A 26,598-nucleotide genomic window follows, 5' to 3' on the forward strand; every position below is an offset into this window, starting at 1 on the left:
CATAATTTCATTCCCATAATTTTGATCTTTAGCAAATCTTCGCCTTAGTGGCCGACATTTTCAGCCGAAACGAAACTCAATTAATTTACATAAATGAGATATTCATTTGCAACGTTAAGCTACTAATTAATGGATAAGATTAAACTTAATTGTAATTATCATCTATAATTAATGTTCTTTGGTGTGGTGTGATCGGAAAGTGTTCGACTTCTGTGTGGAATTTGAGGATTGTGGGGATAAATGAATTTATTTGCTTAAAGAGCAGCGTTAAACTCTGCTAGTCAATTAACATTATTTCAAAGGTTGATACTCTCCGCTGACCCATAATCCTGAAATTGGTAGGAAGCCGGGGGAGGGGCAGTCCGACTCACACTTGACCGGAATCTATATCGGTAGTCTACATCAGTTTTCAATAAACGTAAACTTACATCCATAAAATAAAGAAATTGCAATTGCATGCAAAAGCAGTTTCAAATTGTTTTATTTAACAGGAAGAGCTTTAGAAAAACTAGTCTAGACCGAAGAAAACAGTCAAAAAGAACTATCTAGATTTATTTCAGCTTCATTGACTTTCCAATATATTTCTTAGATTAACTATTTAGATATTTTATGTAGTGTATGATACCTACACAAAATATATCTATAAAAAGTTAACGATTAAATAATTTCATTGCATCAATAAATTTGAAAAAGAAATTAACTTCATGCCATAATGGCAAAACGAACAAATGTAAATAGCTCGTTCCCCCGAGAGGGAATTGAACCCACAACTGTCACGCTTACAGTCAAAATGCCAAGAAAAAATAATATTGAAAGGAAAATCTAATCATATCAATTATCAATTTCTTACATCAACGTTAGAGAGCAAACCTCGTCTTCTAGATAATTAATATTATTGGAATGGATTGTTTTTGATTAAGCTTGCCGTTCGTCCTCCTCACACTCATACATATTGTATACTTCCTTCCCTTTCGATTTCATTAAAGAGAACATTGATTAAGGTTGCATCAAATTATGACTAGTATTTACTTGAGAAATAAATTGAATTGTCGATACGATTCTCCAAATATTAAGAAGAAATTGGAAAATATGTACATTTTAAATATAAAAACGTTTTTATTACTTACTTACACCGAAAAAAGCTAGTGTTAAGACACTCTTGTTAACTTTCCGCTTAATATCGTCATATTGTATGTGATGCCTTTAGTACTTATGTAATTATATTATTAATTATTTTTTTATTTTATTAAAGGGTTACCAGATGAGGATAGAAAAACTGAACTGGTTTTTAATGAATCGTTTGATGTATAGCTTTTTATTCAAATTTATTACACATTAATATTTTTGTCTTCTTTATAAGCAGTATCGGATTAAACCAAAAAACCGAAATTAGACCAAAGATGTGAATTAACACAAGGTTCCCTCTGCATACCCTGGTATAAACGAAATACAGTATGAAAGCTGAAAAGCATATTCACCACTGCACCATCCCGGTCCTAATCAAAACACATGAAAAACATAACAGGCTATTAAATTAAACAGGTAAGACATAATGAGCAAAGTTTGCGGATAAAAGTGGCCATCAAACCACCAATATCGGCGCTGGCCGTTTGTTTCAACTTGCCAATTTTAATGAGATCGAGATACTATCGCGATATTTGTGAAGAAGTTAAATTAAATAAGTTATTTTTTGTGCCATCACTAAGGATCTCGTTATAAAGTTGTAACAAAGTCGTCTCTATCAGTTGTATTGATAAGATGATAACTGACAAGTTTTGTTGGCAAGTTTGAGATGCTGTGGCCAGAAGTACTTTACTGCTATTATGTTAAGGAAGAGCTAGCACAAGAGTAAGCGGTGTATTTAGAGTTTAGACACTACATTCTGCACCTTCCGCCCATTTCAAAAGCAAAATGTCTAATGAAGATTAAAAAATATATATTTTTATTTCCTCGCTATAGTGACCACGCATTACCCATAAAATTGTAAATTATGCGGAAAGTTAGAAATGATGAGTGTTGTAAGACTTCGTTCGTCTTTCCTTCTGCCTACAGCTACTAGATGATACATGAAGCTTTAACTAAAAAAAAGGGTGTAATTTTTTTTGTATTTTTAACGATGTAAGTTTTACAAAATATTAATTATATTACAAAAAAAAACAATGAAACAATCAATACATATAAAACAAAAAACAATTAAACAATAAAAATAGATAAAACATATCAATTTTCAGACGCATTCACTTCCTCTGAAGACGGCAAAGTGAATCGCGACGTATGCGTGTCCAGCTCCTGGGGCTCCTCCACACTCTCTATGCGAAGCGCCATCAGAGCCGCGCCGTAGTTGCCCATGCCAGTGTCAAAGAACACTATCTGTTTATTAGAAAAAAAAAAAGAAATCAATAGTAGTATAATAGATAGCATCAGATTGTAAGCGCGATGGTTGTGGGTTCAATTCCCACTCTTGAGAATGTTTTTTTAGCGGGGTAGGCAGAGATAATTTGGGAACCTGCTATTAAGATACTCCGTCCCCATTAAGGTACTTTCGGTTCCCACTTTCCAACGAATTCAACGATTTTTTTCCAAAGCGCTTTTGTCTTGTCACCAGGACGAAGATAAAAAAAAAATATTAAATTCGTCCAAGTGAGAAACGAGCCCAAAACCATCACGTAAACTGTACCACTGTGCCACGACGCCCACAATATATTATAATACAAATTTAATCTGACTCTATTTAAATCTTACCTCATCATCAATAATGTACTTTATGTAATACAGTTCGTGATACTTCTCAAAGCCCAACTCCTCAGCTATCTGTTGGCCTCGACTGGTTGTGAAGATACCAGTTACTGCTGGCACATTGGCGTTTGCGCTTAACGATATGGCCGCTTTGAGTAACTCTTTAGCTATACCTGATAAAATAAATAAATGGATTTTAAATCCACTCCTAAATTGTTCTTTTAGCTTTACGTCGTATTATTTACATGGCAGAGTAGGCAGAGGGATTGAAATATTTAAAATTTGTGTTTCCTGAACACGCAATACCTCCAGGATTCTATTGAAAGTGGGGAACGGAAGTGGCTTAATGAGAACGGTGTATTTTAACGTTAAGTTCCCAGGTTCTCTCTGTCCACCCTGTACCTATATCTCAGGAATGCTTAGATGCAGAAAAGCATACACTTACCTCTATGCCGATATCGTGGTTTTAACGCTAAAACGTATATTTTAAAGAATTTCCTTATGCCAAGCTTTTCATATAAATCAACTGGATTTTCGATATCCTTGTAAAACGTCATCACAGTTGTGTATTGAGGGTTGTACGTTAACTTGACACGGCTGAATGTTCTCGAAAAGGCATCTGAAATATACATTTCTATTGAAATATCAAATAATATTTACTTCCAATATATGTAGATACATATATACATACGAGTATATTCTGTTGTGGAATTTTGGTTTAAATCTGATCACACTCAGCTTACTTTAGAATGTCTCTTAGCTAAGTGACAAAATATAGAGAGTTTTTACATTCTCTTCGTATGCTAACATATACGTAACTCTGTTGCTCTGATGCACTCGAAGGAATGCATTATCCTCATTCCCTCGCTCCAGCAATAGGACGAAACGCGGTGTTGAGTTACGCCACCTAATACGCAATATCTCCTAATTTGGCCTTCTACAAGTGGAATACAGCGTGAAGCTGAAAAAAGGGTCTTTCTAGATATACTTATACGAGTACCTATATTTCGTCATCCCCTTTACGAGCGTAACAGTAACAATATCATGACTTACAGAGCTACCTTTCTCTCTGCCTACTCCTAACAACTTCCCGTAATACAGATCTACCCCGATGGGATACTTCGAATCCAATTTATGTTCAAATTGGTGTGCGCAAGTTATAGAAATATAGCGGTATAAAATAATTATATAATTTTTGGCCAGTCGTGGCGCAGAGGAACAACCTGACTCCCACTCGAGAAATATTCAGTGTTTTCATTTCTTCTTCGAAGCCAGTCGTGGGGTTCGATCCCCACTCGAGTAAGTGAAATTTTTCTATCAGATAGTATATCAAAACGGGTACCTGTTTTTTAATCTAAGCAAAGATGTTAAACATAATATCAAGCAGTTATGGCACCCTGCTCCCATTCTGTACCCAAATTTCTATTGAATTCTTAATGGCATTGCATGTTGAGTAGCGGAACTCAACGCTGATGATTCGATGTATTCATACTTAACCACAATGATGTTCAAATTCTAAGCTTTTCAAGTTCTAACTCATATATTAAACCAAATGCTAAATCCTGAGGCTGAATCGAAAATTCCTTTACGAAAGCTGTAAAAATTTAGGCCCAAAGCAGTCAAGGAGCCCGCCCTTAATGCTACGTTACGTCGAGCATCGCGTATCGAAACCTATACAATTGATACGCAAATAGATTCTGAATAGTTGCGGTTTAACATACTTATTTGTAGGTATATTTTTTTGGAAGGAAATACTCACGTAGAAGGAAAGACGTTTACATAATTTACTTAACGTGGAGGAAAAAGAGGATACGAAGTAAAATCCTTATTTACGAAACGTATAGAGATTTTAAGTAGCAGGATTTGAAGAGGCGCCTCTAGGAAGACGTCCAAGCGCTCTGACCACTAAGCCATACCTTCTTATGAAGCTACGTTGAAATTCTTATACTGATAAAGTGCTGCGTTAACATCTTTATAGGGAGATTTATACAAATTTCCGTTATCCAAAGATAATTGCTTAGAGTTATAATTTGTCAAAATGGCTATTTACTCAATATTTTTTACATTTTAAAAGTGTTAATTCACACTTAGGAAAGAAAAAAGGAAAGCAAAGTGATATTTTAAGTTGATTATTAAATAATTTTAAAAAAATAATAATTAAAACAATAAGCAATAATAAAAAAAAATACAGCTCTTGCAATGGCCTTGTATAAAGAAGTAATACAAATTCCATTAAGGCTAACCGAAAAATCGACAGACATACATATAACATCGGGTCGAGAACTGAATATGGGAGAAAAATATATTCTCGTTCAGATTGAGTCCTTTTACAATATGTATGAAATGCTATAACACTCGAAACACGATAATTGTTGAGAGTTTATTGTTTGTTAATCGAGGCCAGTAGCGGCGGAGGGACACAAAGTGTGCTGCAAAATCGACTGGTTATGGGTTCGATTCCCATTCGAGGAAAGGAAATATTTATTAAATATTTTCATTTCTTCGCTCTGGTGTCGGCGGGTGGGCAAAGCGCTCTGCCTACCCTGCTGTGTGCGGGATACAGCGTGAAGCTGATTTATTTTTTATTTTTTAAGTAATCATCATCGGCATCGGCATCATAACTTAAGATGAACATAATCTTTTATGCACTATTCTCTTTTAAAATATAATTAACCATTTTTTTTTTCGAGCAATAAAGGTAATCTTTTCCTGCGACTAGGAATAAAACCCATAACCATCACGTTTGCAGTCCGAAACACCACGGTACAACAATGGCCTCAGTAAGTTTTACTAATATTATAAATATGAAAGCTAGTGGAAGTTTCTTCCACTGAGCTACTGGACACTACTAAATTTAGATGAAACACTATTATATTTAAAAAAAAGTAACACATCTGAAGAATATCACGTTAATATAATATATGTACATACATACTTTTTTCCTGTATTCTCATAATAAGGACGCCGACAAGTTTGTCGTTGCCTTCCTTCACCGCGGCGATAGACATCTTATCTTTCATCCAAATCCTCGCGTTGTAAACGAACTCATCTGTGCCTTCCTTGCTGTCCGATATTTTGACTGATCTGAATGTTATCTAAGAAAATATATATTAATTATTTAGACATTTACAAGGCCACCGTGGCTCAGTGGTAGAGTGGTGAGTATAAACAGGACGTTTGTTGTTTCGATTCTCACTCGGGAAAATAATAATTTTATTTCCTCATTCCAAGACAAAGAGCGTCATTGAGTTTAGCCACTCACATAGGCATTGTTACCAAATTTTAGTGGAGAGTGAGAAACGGTATGTTTTGATACTATATCCATTTCTGGCCTTTGTCCACCATAATAAAACGCAGGACAAACAGTGTGAAAAAATTAAGAACTTATACATTAACGCTACCAAATACATTTTTGTTAAGAGCCCTTCTCAATTTTCCATCACTTAAAAGTCTTTCAATCTAATAGAAAGCCTAATAAGATTGGGAAACTATTAAATAATTTTTCCCCCAAGTTAAATTAGAACTCACACACAACCTTTACGGTCAGATCCATAAAGACCCAAAAACACCATTAGTGTGGCACAAAGCCATCATCAACACAAAGCTTTGTATTAAAACCAAAATAAAATAACACCCATATCATTATCTGATACGAATGAGAAAGACCAATTCAACGAATTTCGTATACCTTCAGGTTTCCTTTGCAGAGCCTATATAAATTTGCAATCTACCGAACTAAATATTTACCAATGATACTAAGAACTGTCTGAGAGCTATTGTATCGTAGAGTGTTACGTGAAAACGGAGTTTTAGGGTTACGTACAAAAATGGTTTTATAATTATTAAAATTGTTGCTTAGGTACCACTTGCTAGAATCCAAATATAATTATGCCTCGAGTGGCACAGAATCTGTCGGTAAACGCGCCGGTTGTGGATTCAATTCCCACTCAAAGGAAAACGAAATTAATACTAGCTTTCCTCGGGCTACGCGTTTTACGACGATCTACGGTTATTTTTATTTCTTCGCACTGGGTATGAGGCGAAGCGCGGCATTGAGTTCCGTCATCCATACATGCCGTCCCCCATTTTGGGGGAAAGTGGGAACGCGAACACTAGCTTCCCTTTTTTCTTTTTTCTAGGTTTTCTACCAAACCTACTACGTGTGTGTTACAGGGTAAAACTAAAAAAATATATAGAATTCTTGTCTTATATCCGACTGTCACTTGACCCTGCGCTATCTATGCGATCGATAACATAAATATTAGGTTATTTTTTCCTAGAATCTTGGATCGGATTTATATGTACACACGAATAACTATTATAATACTGAGTAGTACTTCGATGATATGAATGGTGGATCTTGAGTGTATATAAAATTACATATTTTGAACAAAAAATAAAAAAAATATAAAACTCACGTCTTTTTTATATTTTTTAAATAAACGAATATTATACAGATAACACAGTACTAATATTAATGTAAAAAAGTCCAATAGTCTCACCTCGATAAATCGACTATCTAACATAAAAATATTAATTAAATTCTACGAACCTGAGTTCCTGAGATTAATACGTTGCGTTGAACCAAAGGTTTTTTTTAATATATAGATGAATTTTGCACAAAAAGAAAATAGAAAATAAAAGTACAAATATAAAAAAAACAACATTATATTTTGTAAGTAGTACAAAATAACGCATATTTCTCAAATAATAACCACTAAAATGATATCATAGAAGGTATTTACCGCAACAAGGCGGCAAAAGGCGACCTATTAAACTTTGCAATATGTTTCTTGGGATTACAACTTTCCTCTTTAACACTACTCTTTCAACTAAATGAGGGTATTTACGAATAATGAACACTGAAATGATCTCGTGGCCTCAGTACTTAAGCACTTTGTGTAATATTTTCTAGGCTTTCAGCAAGTCTTCTATAAGTTTTAGTCTAGTATATTATACACAAAAGAGAATAGCTTTAAGTTTTACTTGTTTGTGGAGTTTTAATATGAATTTATAATGCAACATTTTTTTTAGCTTTACGCCGTATCCCGCTCGTGACTGGTTGGGAACCTAGGGTTAAGACACTCCGTTCCCATTAAGACTCTTCCGTTCCCCACTTTCCGCTGAATTCTCGAGGCATTGAGTGTTGAACGGCAGAACTCACCGCCTCGCTTTGCCTCGTTACCAAAGCAAATGAAATATAAATATTAAAAAATTCCTTCCTCCGAGTCGGAATGGAACCCACAACCGTCACATTTACAGTCCCTTGTGCTGCAGGGTACGACAGCCTCTAAAATTTATTTACAAATAAAGTAGAGTAAGACAGTGTTGATATGTTAATGCAATAGTTAAAGATTCATATTTCTACTTGTAAATTAATCAGATGACTGAATTATAATTATTTCTCCGTAGTATTCTGATAAAGATAAGACTCTGCAATAATAACATAATAATAACAAAATATACGTTCATAAAAATAAAATCTCACAATCAACACTAAACTTACATAGTGAATACACGAGTAAACTCTCAAACGCTCTAACCTTGCGTAAATCAATCCCCTACCAAATTTCTCTATTGATATTGCACCAAAAATTTTCTCCAAAAGAATCGATCACCTAAAAGCCTAGCCGCAACTAAAATCTAGGCCAAACTAACACGAACCACTTTGAGAGTTTGTTAACAAATTATAGGTGAAAGTAATTAGGTGAGAACTAGAGACTTAAAACGTTTCTAGCACTTTGGTAACCGCGTTAGAAACTTTACGGTTTTTTATAGTTTTTTTAAAACGATATTGTCCATTTTTAAATAACTTAGATTATTTAAAATGGGACGACCCCCTGCTAGATAGGCCGACGACATAAAGAGGTTGGCGGGAAGCGGATGGGTCCGAAATGCTGAGGATCGAGTGTGGTGGCGAGAATTGGGAAGGCCTATGTCCAACAGTGGACAAAAGATGGCTGTTAATGTTGATGATGATGATGATGATGATGATTTAAAATGGACGTGGCGCCAGGGGCACAATCGTTTGAATTATTATTTATTTCATTTTATTTAGGGTATAATATTGTATACATTTTTTAGGGTGCGCACGTGGCTGCTAAGTACATAAAAAGACAAATTTGAGACACTGCCACTCATACAATTTTAATTTTAGTATAATATGTTTTTCTTTAGCTTCACACTGTACCCTATAGATAGCGGAGTATCCCAGGTAAGAAACCTGATCTATTGGAAGAGTTGCTTGGGGACACCTTAGAGGCCCCTTCGAGAATATATATTTATCTATTATTATTATTAATTATCCCCCCGAATGCAGTAATGAATCGAGGCCACAACGATCATATTTCCAGTCTGACGTTGCCCCACTGCGCCATCACCAGTTTGAGACAATATAAACAAAATTCTTTCTAATTATTTTAAAGCCAGAGAGATACGTCAGATTTTCCATATTTTATTTAAAATCCCAATTTTATCAAAAACCGTCAGTATTTAATATGCTAATCAACGTGTCGTAATGTCATCTGAGTGAGCTAAGCCCACGAGTACCTACATATAAAGGGAACCCTTTATCCCCTAACAAAAGGAGGTTAACAATAGACCTTAATCGGAACGCATTTTTTATAGAGCGATATGCCTAAATTAGACAACCAGAAGAGATTTCAAATTAAAGGCCGCGCTCATTCATAATGGAATTAAGGGTTGATTATGAAAAAAAATTTTGAAGATTTCCCGAGAGCCTCGAAAATGGTTGAAACGCAATTATTTAAGTGGATTCTAATATACATCTTTTTTTTTCTTTTTTTAATATACATCATTTCATTAATATATACCTGTTTATTGAATAGTGAAACCTGTAACCAGTTGTACTCTGTCCGTGTCGCTGTAATTCCCAACAAGGCTACCAGTAAAAAACTGAAACCCATGGGGACAGTCGTGACACCAGCTTACGTAAACGTGACATTTATTGGTGCAATATTGTTTTTTTTTATTTACTCGCTCCAGTAGCGAGGCAAAGTGCGGTGTTGCGTTCCACCACTCAACACACAATGCCTCTAGAATTCGGCGAAAAATGGGGAATGCTAGTGTTAATGGGGAATGGAGGATTCCATTGGGGAATGGATGGGGAAGAAGAACTTAAAACCCAAAACTATTTATCTATCTATCTATCTATCTATCTATCTTAACCTATAGGTTAACTCTGAGAAATAAAATAAAAATTGTATGTAACTGTAATTCTCTACACTAGATAAAAAAGCGAAACTCTACGAACCTATTGAAAACCGAACTCCATTAAACCTTCAACACGATTGTTTTTTTCATCACGTAATTAAATTAATTGAAATTTTGTTGCGAACAGTCCATCTTTTTTATTTCGTCTTAATTAAATATTGGGATCCGACGAAGCGTTTATAGATTACATTTTTTATAAATTAAATGTTTTATTCGAAAGCTTTTGATAGAGTGGATAGCTTGTGGGCAAGTTAATTCAATTAGTACTTTTTTTTATACTGGACTAAGATAAAAAGGTTTATAGGGTTCGATGGTCTAAATGGTATGGTAAAAGAGCCGTGAGATATATTTATAAACTAAGAGCGCGAGATTCTCTGCGAGATGTTTTCAAAGATGCAGGTATTCTTACAGTTGCTTCCCAATTTATATACTATAATATTCTCTTTGTCCGACAAAATATACATTGTCATAGTAAACATAGTGACAATCATACGATAGAAACGAGAAATAAAGATAAGATTGTTACTCCAAGTTTTCGCCTCCAAAAAGTTAATAAATCTTTTATGGGTCTGAGCATACGTGTATATAATAAAATTCCACAGTGTATTCTAGATTTGCCACTTCCAAAATTTAAAATATCAGTAAAAAAAATTCTAACAAGTAAAGCTTATTACACTGTTCAAGAATACTTAGAGGACAAACATGTATGGAATTAATGTCTATTGAATGTAATGCAGGATAGCTGCCAGCTAATGTAATAGTAAAATATACCATTGATTTTGAAAAGAGCAACTGTTGAGTTTCTTGCCGGCTCTTCTCAGCAGAACTGCCTTCCGAACCGGTGGTAGCTTTTTGTTCATATGTTCATTCGACGATTCAAAAGTGCTTATTATAAGTTTATTTGAATAAAGAATATTTTGAATTTGAATTAAAGTTAAAAAGGTCGACAAACTAATGTAATTAAATAATGTGAATTTAAATCATATATGTTCGAATGTCATTCGCAGGATACTATTTTAACTATTTCTAATTAAAATAGTAAATATGTTACATTAAGTGGTCTGTTGATCTTTTTTAGGCTGTTATTGACTGCCAGGCTATAGCCTGGCGATACATCTCCAATATAGGGAAGTAGGCAGCATTGGTTACCCACTTTAAGCTTAAATCTACAGACATTGCTTATTGAGTCGTCAACGAGGGAGAACGTCAACATCGCGATTCGTCTTGTTACCAGAGCAAGGAAAATAAAAATACGTCGCATTTGCGAAGACCTCAATTTATAGCAACATTTTACTTATTAGAAAGGAAATAATTAAAAATAACAAAATAACCAATTATTTAATTGCATTGAAAAGAAATACTCACTTCTTCATTTAAATAATGTTTCTTTAAAAACCTTACAGCGTCGTCGTAGCGCCTATCTTGCAAATCCTCGAAACGTACACCGCAAGGCACACGCCCCCATATCGACGGCGCTTTTATTCTTTCCTCAAGCATTTTCATTTTTTCCACTTCAGCTTCAGCACTCGTTGCCATTTTTTACCTGAAGTGCATAATAAAATCGGTTGTTCAAAATCAGCTTCACGCTGTATCCCGCACTCAGCAGGGTAGGCAGAGGGAACCTAGTGTTAAGTCACTCTGTTCCCCATTTTCTGCTGAATTCCGATTCAATATTAAAACCATGTATTGATTGATACGTCACTCCATTATACACTTTCGCTAGCGTGATACGAGTAAGTGGCGGAAGGGCACGTCACACTTCACGTAACCAAATCGGGGTAATATCTTTGTTACTGATATATAAATTGATCGCCTTAAAGGAGTCTTTTTCAATAATAAATTAATAGTGATCTTAGTGGCAGAGTGGGACATTGTCAAAATAGTTGTGGGTTCGATTCTCACTCAGGCAAGTGATTATAGTTTAATTTATTTTTATTTCTCTCCTCCTGGAAGATAATTCCTGTAAGATATACTGCTGGTAGTATGAGAAGTTATAATTATTATTATTTGCTTTTCTTCGTTCTGGTAGCAAGACAAAGTGCGTCATTGAGATTCATCACACAACATAAATGTCTCAAAAATTACGCTCGAGAAGGGAGTGTTTTATCACTAACTTCTCAATTCCTATCCTGATGTATGCGGAATACAGCATTAACCTAAGAAAAAGTTATATTCCTATAAATCCTCTAGCAAATGAACGAAACATACCATGTTACCGAGATTGCAACTACAATACAATTCTACAGATTTCTACTTGCACAATATCGAGACAGACACCGCCTCTAGCAACGCTCGGGGCATATGGAAAGTGAATAATAGAATGTTAATCGATAAATTGATTTAGGCTTGACCCATCTCCTATCAGGGTAACGAGATTATTTATAGAAAATTGTATTATGTGACCATCATGGCGCAGGGATAGCCTCTGACTGTAAGCACAATGGCTGTGGGTTCGATTCCCACTTGACGGAAAAGTTATTTTTATTTCTTCGTTTAGTATCAAGACAAAACGCAACGTTGTGTTTCGCCACTCAACATTTAATATCTCAAACATTTGTGGCAAAGTAGAGAAAGGAGTGTCCTGAAAGCAGAAACCTAGGTTCCTCTGATAAGTAAATATTACAAGAATAACATATAAAAGAAGAAACTTGTTTAAGCATTATTTAGCCTTAGGTTTAGAGTACCAAGAAATATTATGTTATTTTTACAAGTAATCGTATTGATGTTTTAATTCTAGTTGAGGTTAGAGTTGCCTGGCACTTACAATGTTTCAAGTATTATACCTACAAATATTTTAGTTACTTCCATTGGAGAATCGAACTTCACAGATTTGCTAACAGCGGGATAGATAATATGGGAAAATACTTAAATTACCAATAAATAACCCTATTCAATATATCTTACCTTTGTTTTATACTAAAAGCAGAATATCTTTACACTTTCACAAAATATTTACATAGATATGACCTAGGGACGTCCTTAGTAATCCTTCAATTTAGGCCTTTCATCAAGATGCTCTTATCTTATCGAACCTGAGCAAGAACAAGAACTAATTAAACTAAATTTCGTAATTTAGAATATATATCTTATATATATTATATAATAATAATAAAATTATTTATAATGACATTTAATATTGCAGATAAATAATGTCACTTCCTGAGAAGTATTAGTATACGACCTATTTTTTATGTTTATAATTCGGCAATCGGTATACTTGTATTCTGCTCATCTTTCTGTCTGCTTCAACTTGAATAATATAATTTTTATGTTTTTCTTATTGTTTATAACATTTTTTTATTTTTTTTCACACTTAGCCTAGTTAGCTTAGTAATAACTTTGTCTATCGAATCACTGATAGTCTATTAATTAGTGAATATGAACCGTTGCGTAGTTTTAAAGATTTCAATTTAAACACCGAAAAAACCGAATTTCAATATTTTTTAAAGACAAAAAAATATTTAAGAATATAATAGATTTTTTTTCGTGCAGCTTTTTTTTCATATTGGGCAGAAGGAACTTTGTGATAAGACCATTTGTTCTCCACTTTCCGCGTAATTTTCAGAACATAGCTTATTGAGTGAAGGGACTCAACGCCTCGATTTATCTTCCACAGCGAGAAAATTAAAATAATTAATTCTCTCAGTTGCGAATCGAACCCACGCACTCCTGAATTGCATTCTTCAATATTAAATAAATGTTTTATTGATATTGTCCTAATATTAGTAGATCACGAAAGTAATTCGGATGAGAAAATAAATAATTGCGTAGTATAAGCGGGCGAAACCGAGAGTAGGTCGTTAGTAATTTAATATAAACTATACCGTAGACTTGCTTAATTAATTCATCTACTACAATATCTTGTTTTAATTTTAATCAATTATAAAGATGTAAATTTAGTTTCTAAATTTCTATTAGACTTAATAAAATATTATGAAATAGTTTATTATTATTAAAGTAATATTTTGTAATAATTTTTAATCAACAATAGAAATTAAATATAACAAAAAAAAAATATTTTTTTTTAAATAAGAGGTCGTCCTTAATTTCAACGATTCCGTGTTTACATATTAAATTACAAAAAAAATCGCTGCATTACACAAAAATTCTCCATTTTAAAAGTGGTCCCCGAGCTAAATACAGCTAAGAGCATGTTTTAAATTTTAGAATGTCACATAACTTCAAAGATGCGTGTACTCTTTGTGGCTTAAAAATTCCTTTCAACGTTTCACATCACTAATTTCAACTGGAATTTTTGAACTCGGGGCTGGTGGAGATTTCTATAGTACCTAGGATACCTAAAAGGTAAAGTAATTTAGTACTCCAAACAAAGGTTCCCAGGTTCCCTCTGCTTCTGCAAAATGCTAACTACATATGGGTTATTAGATAAGTATCAGCTAACGAGGCATTGATTCAGCTAGTGGCAGCTGACCGTTGCAAAAAAGACCGATGAAATACGGCACAGTGGCTCCGTACTTGTACCTTCAATGCCAAATGAATTTTTAAAGCGATAAAATTCGAGTTCACCCACAGTTTTATCCGAACAAAGGAAGGATTAAAATTTTCTCTAAAATTCCGAAAAAATCTCAAATTCTTTTATCATTGCAAGCATGCTGTAAATGGTGTTATAAGCTTTTTTTACCACCTCATTATGCTTTTGAAACGTTGGATTATTATTATATTATATTAGTAACGGAATTAAAAAAGATTTTTGGTTAGTTTTGAAACTTTAGTTTAGTAGGTTTTGTTTCGGCGGCGCAGTGTAGAAGCCTTTAAAATATATGTCTCTAAAAGAGACGATTATAGTTTCAATTCCCACTCGGGAAATGAAGTATTTTAGTTTCGCCAATCAATTCGCCATATCTCGAATTTTATGTGCTAGATATTGCCAGGAAGTAAGGTCGTAGTTTTTTTAAAGGAAACATTCTTAAATATTCTCCCGACGGGAATCAAACTGGTGACCATCGTGCATCTTTTGCGATCCATCATTTATCAAAAGTCAAACAATTTTCAAATGTGCTATTAACTTTATAACAACGAAAACATTTTATTTTTAATAAAATAGACATATATTTAATTAGGTATAATTCTACAGTTCGTTCCTTTTGAAATATTCCGTGTTAAGTATCGAAACTCAACGCCGCGCTTTGTCTTGTCACCATAAAATAACGAGGAAAATAAAAAATACTTCATTCGCCGAGTGAGAATAAAAACTATAATTGTCGTGTTTATATTCAAACTGTTACCACAAAACAAAAATTTCAAAACTAATTAAAAAATCATTTTTAATACATACGTTACTCATATATCACAACAATCCTACGTTTAAAAGCATAATGAGATGGTAAACAAATCGTTGATAACACCACTTAAAGCAAGATGAGTAAAGAAAAAAAATAGAGAATTTTTCAGAATTTTGGAATAAATTTTAATCCTTTCTTTGTTTGGATAAAACTGTGAGTGAACTTGAATTTTATCGCTTTAAAAATTCATTTGCCATCGAAGGCACAAGTACGGAGCCACTGTGCCGTATTTCATCGGAATTTTTGCAACGTTCAGTCTAGATGAATCAACGCCTCGTTAGCTGATATTTTATCAAACAACCGTCTTTTATTTTAAAAACTAAGGTTAACTAAATGGTAAGTAGAGGTTGACTAAGTTTTGACATTTTATAAAGTTTTTTTTCTATTGCGGCGTAGCAATCAAATGATTGTGAACGACTAGGAGTTAAGATATTTATACACTCGTTACAAGAGCGAAGAAAGTAAATATTAAATATTTCAATTCCATGAGTAGAAATCAAACGCACAACCGTCGCGGTGACAGTCGTACGATTTGGCCCGTGCACCATGACGGCATCAATTTATGCGGTAGTGATTATATTTTAATTGTTGCGACGTTGTCTTCCGTCGTTACTCAATACGCAATGTTTTAAATATTTACCAGAAAGCGGAGAACGAAGTGTCTTAACACTAGCTTCCCTGTGCCTACCTTGCTATATGCAGGATAAAGCGTGTAGCTGAAAGAAAATATTTATTCTGCGTGGACAAACGCACTGATTAGACGATTGGGAAGTAATGTTTCCACGATTTTATTGAAGTAGAGTAAGTTTTCACTAAACATACAATGTGTGTAAATGGATAAGAAATTGATATAAGAGTGCTTTGTCAGTATAATCACTTGATCTACTTCTCATAATACATCAAAACACACCAAAAAAATAAATGAAAATTACCAAATTTCACGTTTAAAGGATATTTGCCACAAAAAGCCCCGTTTTTGTCGGAACAAACAGAAATGTCAGAAAAAGATAACCCTATATTTCCGACGCAAATCAGTTCTGACAGCCCACCCTTTTACCGAACCTTCGAAAAATATAGGATTCTGTAAAAAAGGCTTATTTAAGGAAAACTGAAAGAGACAAGTAGTCTTTACTAATCTATGATTTTATGTAAAAGGTAATGAGGTCTCTGTGGCGCAAAGGGACAGATGAGATTGTAAATGATGGTTGGGGGTTCAATTCCAAATCGAGGAAAGGAAGTCCGCCCTGAAGCTAGCTGTAGATGGGCAGACTTGATATTCTCTCGAGTAAACAATGCGCCTAAGTTCAGAAACCTAGCATCAGGGTGGCCATTACTCGTTGACCGTAATGTACACAACGGTTCTGCGTTCTTTCAGCCCCCCCTCACCCCCTTCTATGCGTGAAGATAAAAAAACAATGTGTCTAGAAGAATTCCATATACGGTAATTAAATAAAATGAAAAATACATTACTGAAATATCATAACTAGAAAAATAAAGATGATATACAAAAAAACTATTTAACTACCCTATTTACTAGCAAAAAAATATCCACTTTTTATCTTCTTTCACACAATTACAATGTCAGTCGCGAGTAATTCTCGTCTACCCTCATCTGAGAAAGGCGAGTACAGAGTACAGGTGACATGTGATTAAATAAAGCCAAGTTCGACCGACCGAGACTGACGTACGAGTATAAACGACCTACATTCACGTTATAGAATTGTCTGAAAACGTGTCTAGATTCAATACGGAGCTATTTACTTTGAAAATACATGCTCTTTTTTGTATTATTAAAGGTAAAACGTTAAATTGGGGGGTGTTCCTTTTGATTAGAGGTTATTTTTTACGCTTTTCTCTGTATATATCAGGATAGGTAGAGGTAACTGTTAAGACACTCCCCCTCACTGTTCTCCACTATCACCCCGATTTTAGAGACATTGCGTGTTTAGTCGCATAAGTCAACGCAAAGCTTTGTCTTGTTACTGGAATGAATCAACAATTAAAACCATTTTTAGACTCATACGTTGAACCGGTAAAAAAAAATTGGAACATAGATCTTTTTTAATTTTTTTAAAATAGACAGAATAATATTTGCTACGCCTGATGGACTGTATGGTGTCAAAAAGACGAACCTCAAGATTGGACCTGTAGAATTTGAACCCACCTTACATAAATCACAATTACCTATATTCCAACTAAAATCACGATAATGTCAAACGGCAACCACATATATGATATATATAACATAATGTCTCAATTATATCTGTATAATTGCAGTTCCATATCAATTAGCAATAGATTATAATATTCTAGATTCCGAGCGCGTCGGAGGCAATATCGCGTAATATGTTCATTATAATATTGCATTAAATACTTAGATTACACTATTATGGTGCATTTGGAAAATATCTGACGGTAAGTAAGTGGTTGTGTGTTCGATTCTCGCTCGGAGAAGTTTTTGTTTTTGTATTAGTTTTGTTTAGATAGGAGAAAGATAAATAAGGATATAAATCTATGCTTAATATCAGTTGGTTTGGTTGAACGCGCTAATCTAGTGAACTAGTTGCTTTCGCGCAAATTGAAAAATATTTTCTATCATATAGTCCATTTAACTATGAACAAAATTATCTTTTACGTCATTCAATTTTAACAAATTTAAAGTAAGCCCCATTATTTCGTAAATATTCTAGAGCGTAATACAAGAAAGAAACCAATACAGCCTACATTAGAAACATGGATTGACGTGTTTTTTTATCTTTTGTTTTTTACATTTTTCAGATATAATAATATTTTAATGTGACATTTTGTTTATTTAGACCGTAGATATTTATTTATTCGGTGATCGATTAATTCAATTTAACATCAGGCGTACAGCGATGATTTGTTTTTTAATTGAATCATTGAAAAAAATATTTTAATTAAAATAATATTTTTAGTTCTAATGAAAATAATTAGAAATTATGTAAATAAAAAAGATTACCTTTTGAAGTCCGATTAAAACTGCATCGATAATTGTAATTACGTACTTTAAAATAAAATCGATAGTTTACTAAACTTCGATGTACTGTAACACACTTTTGTACTGACTTTCTGTAAAAAACGCCAAATACCGACTGGCACGGTTACTGAAGGAACTGAACAAAAAAGTAAAAGTAAATCAATATAATGATAGCTGTTCCGTTAGCATGTTCGTGCAACAAGAAATAGACGTCTTTTTTATGTTTGCTTTGAAATACATCTCAATTATTTATTATTTTTTTTACTTTTTAGGGTTCTGTACCACAAAAGGTAAAAATGGAACTCTTATAGGATCACTTTATTGTCTGTCTATCTATCTCGCGTGAGGGTAAGCTGAAATTAGTAATGAATATTCATCTTCTAAAAAATCGAGGAAGTCAAAAGATCCTCGTAGGATTTACGCATCGATTTTGCTGCATTTTGTATGAGGTACGCCGTGTAATCAAAACCTTTAGAAGATCTTAAAATTCAAATAAAGTTAAAAATTCCGAAAATGAAAATTAATAGATATTTCATAAATATTCTCAAACTGTTTAACTTTCCTATATTTAAATTAACAACTTAAAAATCCTCATCTTCATATGAAAATCTTAATATCAAACTTGATATAACCTACATCCATCCCACACCAAATCTGGACAATACATTTTAGACCAATAGATATGAAATTAGCTAGAATCAATTAGGCAACAATTAATCACGGGCGCATCCGTTGCACATTCATCATAGCAATGTCGATCAATCTTATACGCGATTCGGCCGTTTGCTGACCGACATGCTTCGTTAACTTACTTTAGATATCCATTTGGATGGCGTTATGTGTAAATCAAAGTATATGGGACTAGTTATGAGGTCATTTATATAAATTATATTGGGAATTTATATATTATAGGTTAGGTTTTAGCTGCGGCTTCGCCCGCTTGGTCTAGTGGAAGTAACTAAGAGTGTTGTATGACGCGTAAATCTGACCGTAGGTACAGTAGGTTACATCGAATCGATTTTGAAATTATGAAATTATGAAATTAACCAAATCAAAAATATTTTTACAATTCGAACCAGTAGGTCATGAGATTAGTCTAAACAACCAAACAAACTCATAATAGACGTATGGATAGAAATTATAATAATCATTAGGTCTTATATTCCCTCTGCATGCTTCGATAGAGACAACGTTTGAGGGTTTTGTACATCAATTTCGTTAAATAAAACTTCCAAATTTTCCTCTTAATATAATTAGAATTTTCACAGTAACATAATAATTAAAGTAAATCAAACCAAACATTTATCCATTGCTGGTACCGATCACAAAACAATAAGGCATTACAAACATATGGACCGTTTATTTTGAAAGCGGTGTAAGTCCATTTTTTCCAAAAATGAGTTATCACGTAATTCATGCTTAATTTAATGTATTTTTTTATATATAACTAGTCCGTGTTTAATTTCTCAAAAAAAAACCATGTTTTGAACAACTTAAAATCAGTCGGTAAATGAAATTGCATAATCATCGACATACTAACCTTTAATTTTCTCGAAACAAAAGAAAATGGACTTACACCACTCCCAAAATAAACGGTCCATATATTAAGGGATAAAAGTTAAATCATCTAAATGTATCTTTTATTTATGCATTGCGATGGAAATATAATGCTGATGGAAGACATTGAGGAAAAAACCTGTACATCATAACATTTTCCCTAAACATTTCATTTAAATTCGCTGAGCTTACAATATCTTGAAATACTTCTGTAAATAATACGAATAAGAATAAGGATTTAGATGCCAAATAAGGATTGATTAGAAAACTTATTCGTCTTAGAGAAAAGAGCTTTAAAATTAATTAATATTTGTTTGTTATGCTATTATAAAATATATATTTTCTTGTAAATTATGTTTTGGTATTTAGCATCACACTGTATTCCGCATCCATCAGGGTAGACAGAGAGAAACTAGTGTTAAAACAATCCGTTTCTAATATTGAAAAAATATATCGAATTTCCGATCTTTAATAGATGTACTTTTTTCTGTAAATACAAAATATAGTCGTAGTCGAGTTTGTATATTTAATTTTAAAAACCTAGCACCTCGTTGAAACTACATGAACTATCAACCTAATATAATAGTAATAAGCAATTGACCTATTTCCGTGGTCAATCTAACCAAAACCGGCCATGTAGAAATTACGATAACAACTAGAAATATATTTATATAGAATACAATACACAAATGGGTAAATATGGAACATAAATATACGTTCATACGCGATAGTGAGTATTATTATCGCCCAAATCATAAAATAGGAGAAAGGACCTGGTGGTATATCACTCTGTTATTCATTTGTTTTAGTTTCACGCGATACAAACACACGCGCACTAAGTAAACAGAGGGAACCTGAAAAGCTAGTAATAAAACAAGTTGGTGACCATTAAAACATTTCTCTTTAAGGCATTACGCGTTAAGTAGCGGAACCCAACGCCGTGCTTTGCCTAGTTACCAAAGCGAAAAATTAAAATACTAATTCTATTCTAATCCCCCCCAAATACGAATCGAACCCTCTACCACCTACATTTTACGCCACGCGGGTGAAACCGCAAGAGGAACCTTAACATTATATGAAGACTTATACCAAATTAAATACAGCAGAAAGACGAGACAAGAAAGAAGAGAAGAAGAGGAGAAGGAAAAGACATGACAGAAGAAAAAATCACTTCCATCCATCAGCCTTTTAAAGTCCACTGCTGGACATAGGCCTCCCCCAATGCTCGCCACTCCGTTCGGTCCTGCGCTCTTTGTATCCAGCATGTTCCCGCTTTATACCTCCTATATTCATTTTTTTTGACTAAAATTGAAGCTCACAAAAGTTCTAACGTGACTTCTAGTTATATACCATCTTGAAACATATCTCATCTGAAATATAATAGGCTAGATTAATATAACCTAAAATGGAGTATTATGTAGATTAGTTGGGGCATAAATCCTCCTTTCATTCCAAGCGGCCATTAATTATAATTCCGATCTCTGGCTATACCATAATTTATGCACTAATTGATTTCTGTACTCAATTTCATTTTCGGGTAAGCCGAAATTATCTGATGCGGATCGATTTGGATGACGAATTTGGTGTTAGGTTCATAGGTACATAGTGGATAAGTTGAATTCTTTTGCATTTTGAATACGTGAGTTTAGTTCAGGAGCTAAGTTAGGATCTTTTGAATATAACAATAAATGTTGACTTTTTTGGCATGAAAACAAAAAGAAATATAAAAATGTGATACCATAATAGCAATTATAAGTGTTTCCATTATAAATAAGTAAGTTGAGGGCAATCGTGTCACCGAGGCGCAAGCGTGCGGATGTCAACTAAACAAGTTATAGGTTCGATTTCTACACGAAAACATGAAAAATTAAATATTTTAATTTCTTCGCTCTGATAACGAAGCAAAGTGCGGCGTTTAAACTGTTCCACTCAACACGAATTTCCAGAATTCAGCGGAAAGTGGGCTAAAGTCTTAAATCTTAACACTAAATACGGGTTCAAATTTCCCTACTTCGTTATTATGGCCACTCAGCATACAATGTTTCGAAAATCACCAAACCAAATAATTAATCATTCCGCTTTTCCTATACCACCTACCACCAATAACAAAAAGAAAAAGAAAAAGATTATAAAGTTACATTAATAAAAGTACAACCCAAAAGTTCCAACCATTCTTGACCTATTAACTTTCCACAAACTCATCAAACATCCAAACTTACAGCCCTAATGAATAAGGCTATTAATTTCAAAAAGTTTGTTATCATGTAAAGTAGAATTACGTTTCGGCCATAAATCAAGAACATAAATATTAATGTTGCCATCTCAAATGGCTTGCTGTTAACATATACCATTCCCGTCATGTAGGCACCCTAACGTGACTTTTGTGCTAAAAATTCGTTTTAGCTAAAATAATTTTAAAATCCAAGGTGGGTTACATTCGGAATCTGTGAAAGCGTTTTGGAATATATTAGGACTTTGATGTAGTATTTAATTTTTTAAGTAGTTTTTTTTTTGGTATTAAATTATAAAAGAATGTAACTTACCTTGTGATCTGATTAGGTTGGGAGTTCTTAGGAGCAATGAAAAAGGCAATTCAAAAAGAAGTTCTTTGAATGCAGCTACTTTTCTTGTTAAACCAAGGAGTTGTTATTTTTCTTGTACGAATCTCATTTAAAAATATAAATATAAATTAATGTTAAAATCGAAATATTAGATACATTGCTAATATAAATATTATTAAAATAATTCCTGAACATTTCCAGACTATTAAACGTGAAACAAAATGAAAAAATAACTGAAAACCATTTTAAAATAAATCGTCTAACCTATCAATTGTCTACCAAATTTGGGTGGTCTAGTTTCTCGCGTCCAATTCGTTTATACGAGCGAGTAAACAACAAGTTGTACGTAAGTATGGAGATAGGTAAAGTTTTATCCAGCTTATCTTACACTTGGCACTTGGCCGAGAGTTTGTGGTCAACACCGCATACCATTCAATCCACATATTCGGAGTATTTAAACTTTAAAATATGCTTTTATTCAAATTTCAAAAGATTGTAAAAGGAAAAATATGTTTGTTTTATTTTTATCCATTAATTCTTGTTTTAGCTATAACCCGTACATAGTACAGTAGGCCGAAGGATCCTGGGAACCTAGTATTAGAACGCCACGGTGCCATTGAGACCTTATATTTTTAAAAAAGTAAACGAAACAGATTAACAATAAGCTTATTTACACCGAAAAATAAACATAAAAAATATACCCTCATTTCAAATAACATTATCTAATACCTGACATCATACAAAAAGTCGAGCGGTAAATATGACTAAAACGTAAGACCATTTATTTCATACAGTTCTCACGAAAAAACCTTGTTTTGCTCTTTCGGATATTTAATTTAAGGGAAAAGAGGATTTGATGGCGTTATATGATTTAATTTGTGTTCTCCTTGAAACTTATAGCTGTATTTTTTGTATATGTAAATAAATGTACCTACATAGAAAAAAATCGAGTTAAGCCGACGCGACGTGGCGTAGTACAAGGGTGTGATTGTAACGCGAGGGCTATGGGTTCTATCCCCACTCAGAGTAATGAATTATTAAACAATATTAATATTTTCATTTCTTCCCTCTGTCATTTATTTTTTGGCAAAAGAACTATTAGGCTATAAATGCAACTCTTTTTTTTCTACCCAAAATTTAGGTAGAAATATTACGTAATATGACATTTGTTCTTTAATATGAGGCTTAACACAATTTTTTACGGCTTCATTCATATCGTTTATAGAAAAATTGTATTAGAAACATTTTCTTTTTATGACGCACTATTTTGGTAAGGCTTCTTATTACATTAGGTTATGATGAAACAAAAAAAATGTTTTAATATACAGGGTGAGTCATATTGAACTTTCCGGTTTTGGAAGGACGTTGCACGAAGAAGGGAAGGAGTAGAAGGGTGGGGATGGTGTCATTAGACGCGCCATGACATGCAGTTTTAGTGTGAGCAATGGCTTGGTCGGGACAACATCGTGCGTTCGTAGTTGAAGAGTTTATTAAAAATGGCGGCTCCGTGATCACAACACAGCGTGCGTTCCGTTTACATTTTGCTATTGGTCGACGTGATCCCATTCCCACTGGACCAACAATCAGAAATAACCCACGAAACCTACACGAACGACCACTTCACAGCCCTCGAGTGACAGTGTGGTGCGCTATTGCAGAGTTTGGTGTGTGGGGTCCCTATTTTTTTGAAGAAGATGGTCAAGTCGTCACAGTTACCTCTGCTCGGTATTGCGACATGCTTGAAACTTTTCTGAAACCGAAATTGGAGGAATTAACGCAGAATCATGACAACGATAACATCTGGTTCCAACAAGATGGTGCTACAGCCCATACATCCAGGCGTTCAATGGAAATCCTGCGACAAATGTTTCCCGGTCATCTCATTTCTTTGCGAGGTGACGTTGGGTGGCCGCCGAGATCACCTGATTTAACCCCCTGCGATTTCTTTCTCTGGGGTTACCTGAAGGAAAAGGTGTACACGCATCGTCCCCGAACCATCGATGAACTGAAGGCTGCAATCACGGAAGAAATCAATGCTATTCTGCTGAATATGACTCGACGAGTAATGGACAACTTCCGGGAAAGGCTTCAGCAGTGTGTGGTCAATGGAGGTAGACATTTACAGGATATCATTTTTAAAACCAACTAAATTAAAACTGCATGTTATGTGCTTTCAAACAATAAAATAATTTTTACTGCATGTCGCTTTGTTTTTAATACACACCTTATTGAAATCGGAAAGTTCAATATGACTCACCCTGTATTTTCCCTAAATACTAGCCGGTTAGGCAGTGAGTATGAAGTACAAAGATTCTTCCTTGTTTTTATTAAATTCACGCTATATTCCAAATGTAGTAAGCAGAGGGAACCTATTGTAAGGAAACTGCACTGAACTTACAAATACAATATATTAATATTGAATAGTATAAATAAAAACTTAATAGCATTATTTAATGGGCATAAGACAAATTTTTGGTATAAAATTAAATTGTTCAAATTATTTTATTAAACTAAACTTTATGACATGTTGTAATCAAAGGCACCTTTAAAAAAATATTTAAACAGAAACGATAAACTTAGACCTGTTTAAAATTCTAACACGGTACTATTGTATCATTCATAATATAGACAAATACAATTAAATGTTAGTACAAAAAACCAACGCCAAGGCCAACCAGGTGAGATGAGCTCAGTTTGTCGTATAACCCTATATTATGTGTTCGTGTAACATGTTAAAATACGTTTTTATATTTACTTTTTCAATTTTAACATGCGACGCAAATCAAATATTCTCAAATTTATTAATACAGAATCCTATAGTGCAATCTACAACTTGGACTTCAAGCGAGATACTTGTCAACACGGTAGATGCTATCACAAAGTTGCCTATAGCGGTAGCAGATTTCTTGGGAATCGCCTACACCTCTCCTGTGATTAAAAGTAATAGAAACCTCGTAGACTATTCTGATAGATTCGTAAGTGACTATCGGTCTAATGAAAATAGTGACGATGCTTCTTTAAGTATTGAAGAGTTGGCGTCTAAATATGGGTATCACATGGAGACTCATACAGTCAAAACTGATGACGGTTACATTCTTGCAGTGCATAGGATACCTAATGATGGGCCAGTAGTGTTTTTGATGCATGGTGTTCTCGGCAGTTCTGATGATTTCGTCATAGCTGGACCGGATAGTGGACTTGCTTATCTTCTCTCAAATGAAGGCTATGACATATGGATGGGAAATGCCCGCGGAAACAAACATTCGCGCCGTCATATACAATTTGAGCCATCAGAATCTACTTTTTGGGACTTTTCATGGCATGAAATCGGATATTATGACCTGCCAGCTATGATCGACTATGCTCTTCATACTAGTAACTCTAGCACTTTAAAATATATTGGCCACTCTCAAGGAACGACAACTTTCTTTGTAATGGCATCGGAGAGAGAAGAATATAATGAAAAAATAACTCTTATGGTAGCTTTATCTCCGATAGCGTTCATGGGAAAAGTTAGGTCACCGGTCGCTCGACTAATGGCACCAGGAGTATCTGTTCTCCATGGAGTATTTTCATCTATGGGTTTGTACGAGTTTTTGCCTGATAATGGATTGATGAGGATATTAAAAGACATGGTATGTGGTACTGGGATGATGGCTGAAATAATGTGTAACAATTTTTTATTTCTTTTTGCTGGCTTTGACTTGGCTCAGCTGAACGTAACGAATCTGCCAGTTTTATTCGGTCACATTCCCTCTGGAGCATCTACAAAGCAATTCGTGCATTATGGTCAAAATATTTTATCAAAAGACTTCAGAAAATATAATTACGGTAGAATACGGAACCTGCAATATTACGGATCAACTTTGCCACCAAAGTATTCACTACATCGTGTAAGCGCACCCGTGTCATTGTTCTATAGCGATGCCGACTGGTTGGCGCATCCGGATGACGTCGACGATCTGTACAACGAACTACCCAATGCCATAGACATATACAAGGTTCCTTATGAAAATTTCAACCATTTAGATTTCTTATTTGCGAAGGATTTCCAAATTCTCATTTATAAAAGATTACGAAAATTGTTGTCATTATTTTGATAGTTCTCTAAGAAATCATTAGCAATGCCGCTAGTTATAAAACGAACAAATAAGCGTTATATATTTATTATATTTGTACTTCAATTATACTTACGAGTACATATTGTACC

At 34.0% G+C, this 26,598-nt stretch overlaps 1 protein-coding gene and 1 pseudogene across 1 annotated transcript; one reads left to right on the forward strand and one right to left on the reverse strand.

The window, feature by feature from the left end:
• Window positions 1-1,332: 1,332 nt before the first annotated feature.
• LOC146535217 (uncharacterized) lies at window positions 1,333-18,387 on the reverse strand. The gene is made up of 6 exons (XM_085191984.1): window positions 18,253-18,387; window positions 11,335-11,512; window positions 5,672-5,831; window positions 3,182-3,355; window positions 2,743-2,909; window positions 1,333-2,370 (listed from the first exon to the last, which is right to left on the reverse strand). The coding sequence occupies exons 2-6, from the start codon at window positions 11,503-11,505 to the stop codon at window positions 2,221-2,223; spliced, it is 822 nt and encodes a 273-aa protein (XP_085048110.1). The 5' UTR covers window positions 11,506-11,512; window positions 18,253-18,387; the 3' UTR covers window positions 1,333-2,220.
• Window positions 18,388-25,093: 6,706 nt separating this feature from the next.
• On the forward strand, window positions 25,094-26,598 carry LOC146535218 (lipase 3 pseudogene; annotated as a pseudogene).

This window comes from Heliconius melpomene, chromosome 10 (assembly GCF_056956725.1).
Source record: "Heliconius melpomene rosina isolate 202511_hmr_F chromosome 10, ASM5695672v1, whole genome shotgun sequence".
NCBI lineage: Eukaryota > Metazoa > Arthropoda > Insecta > Lepidoptera > Nymphalidae > Heliconius > Heliconius melpomene.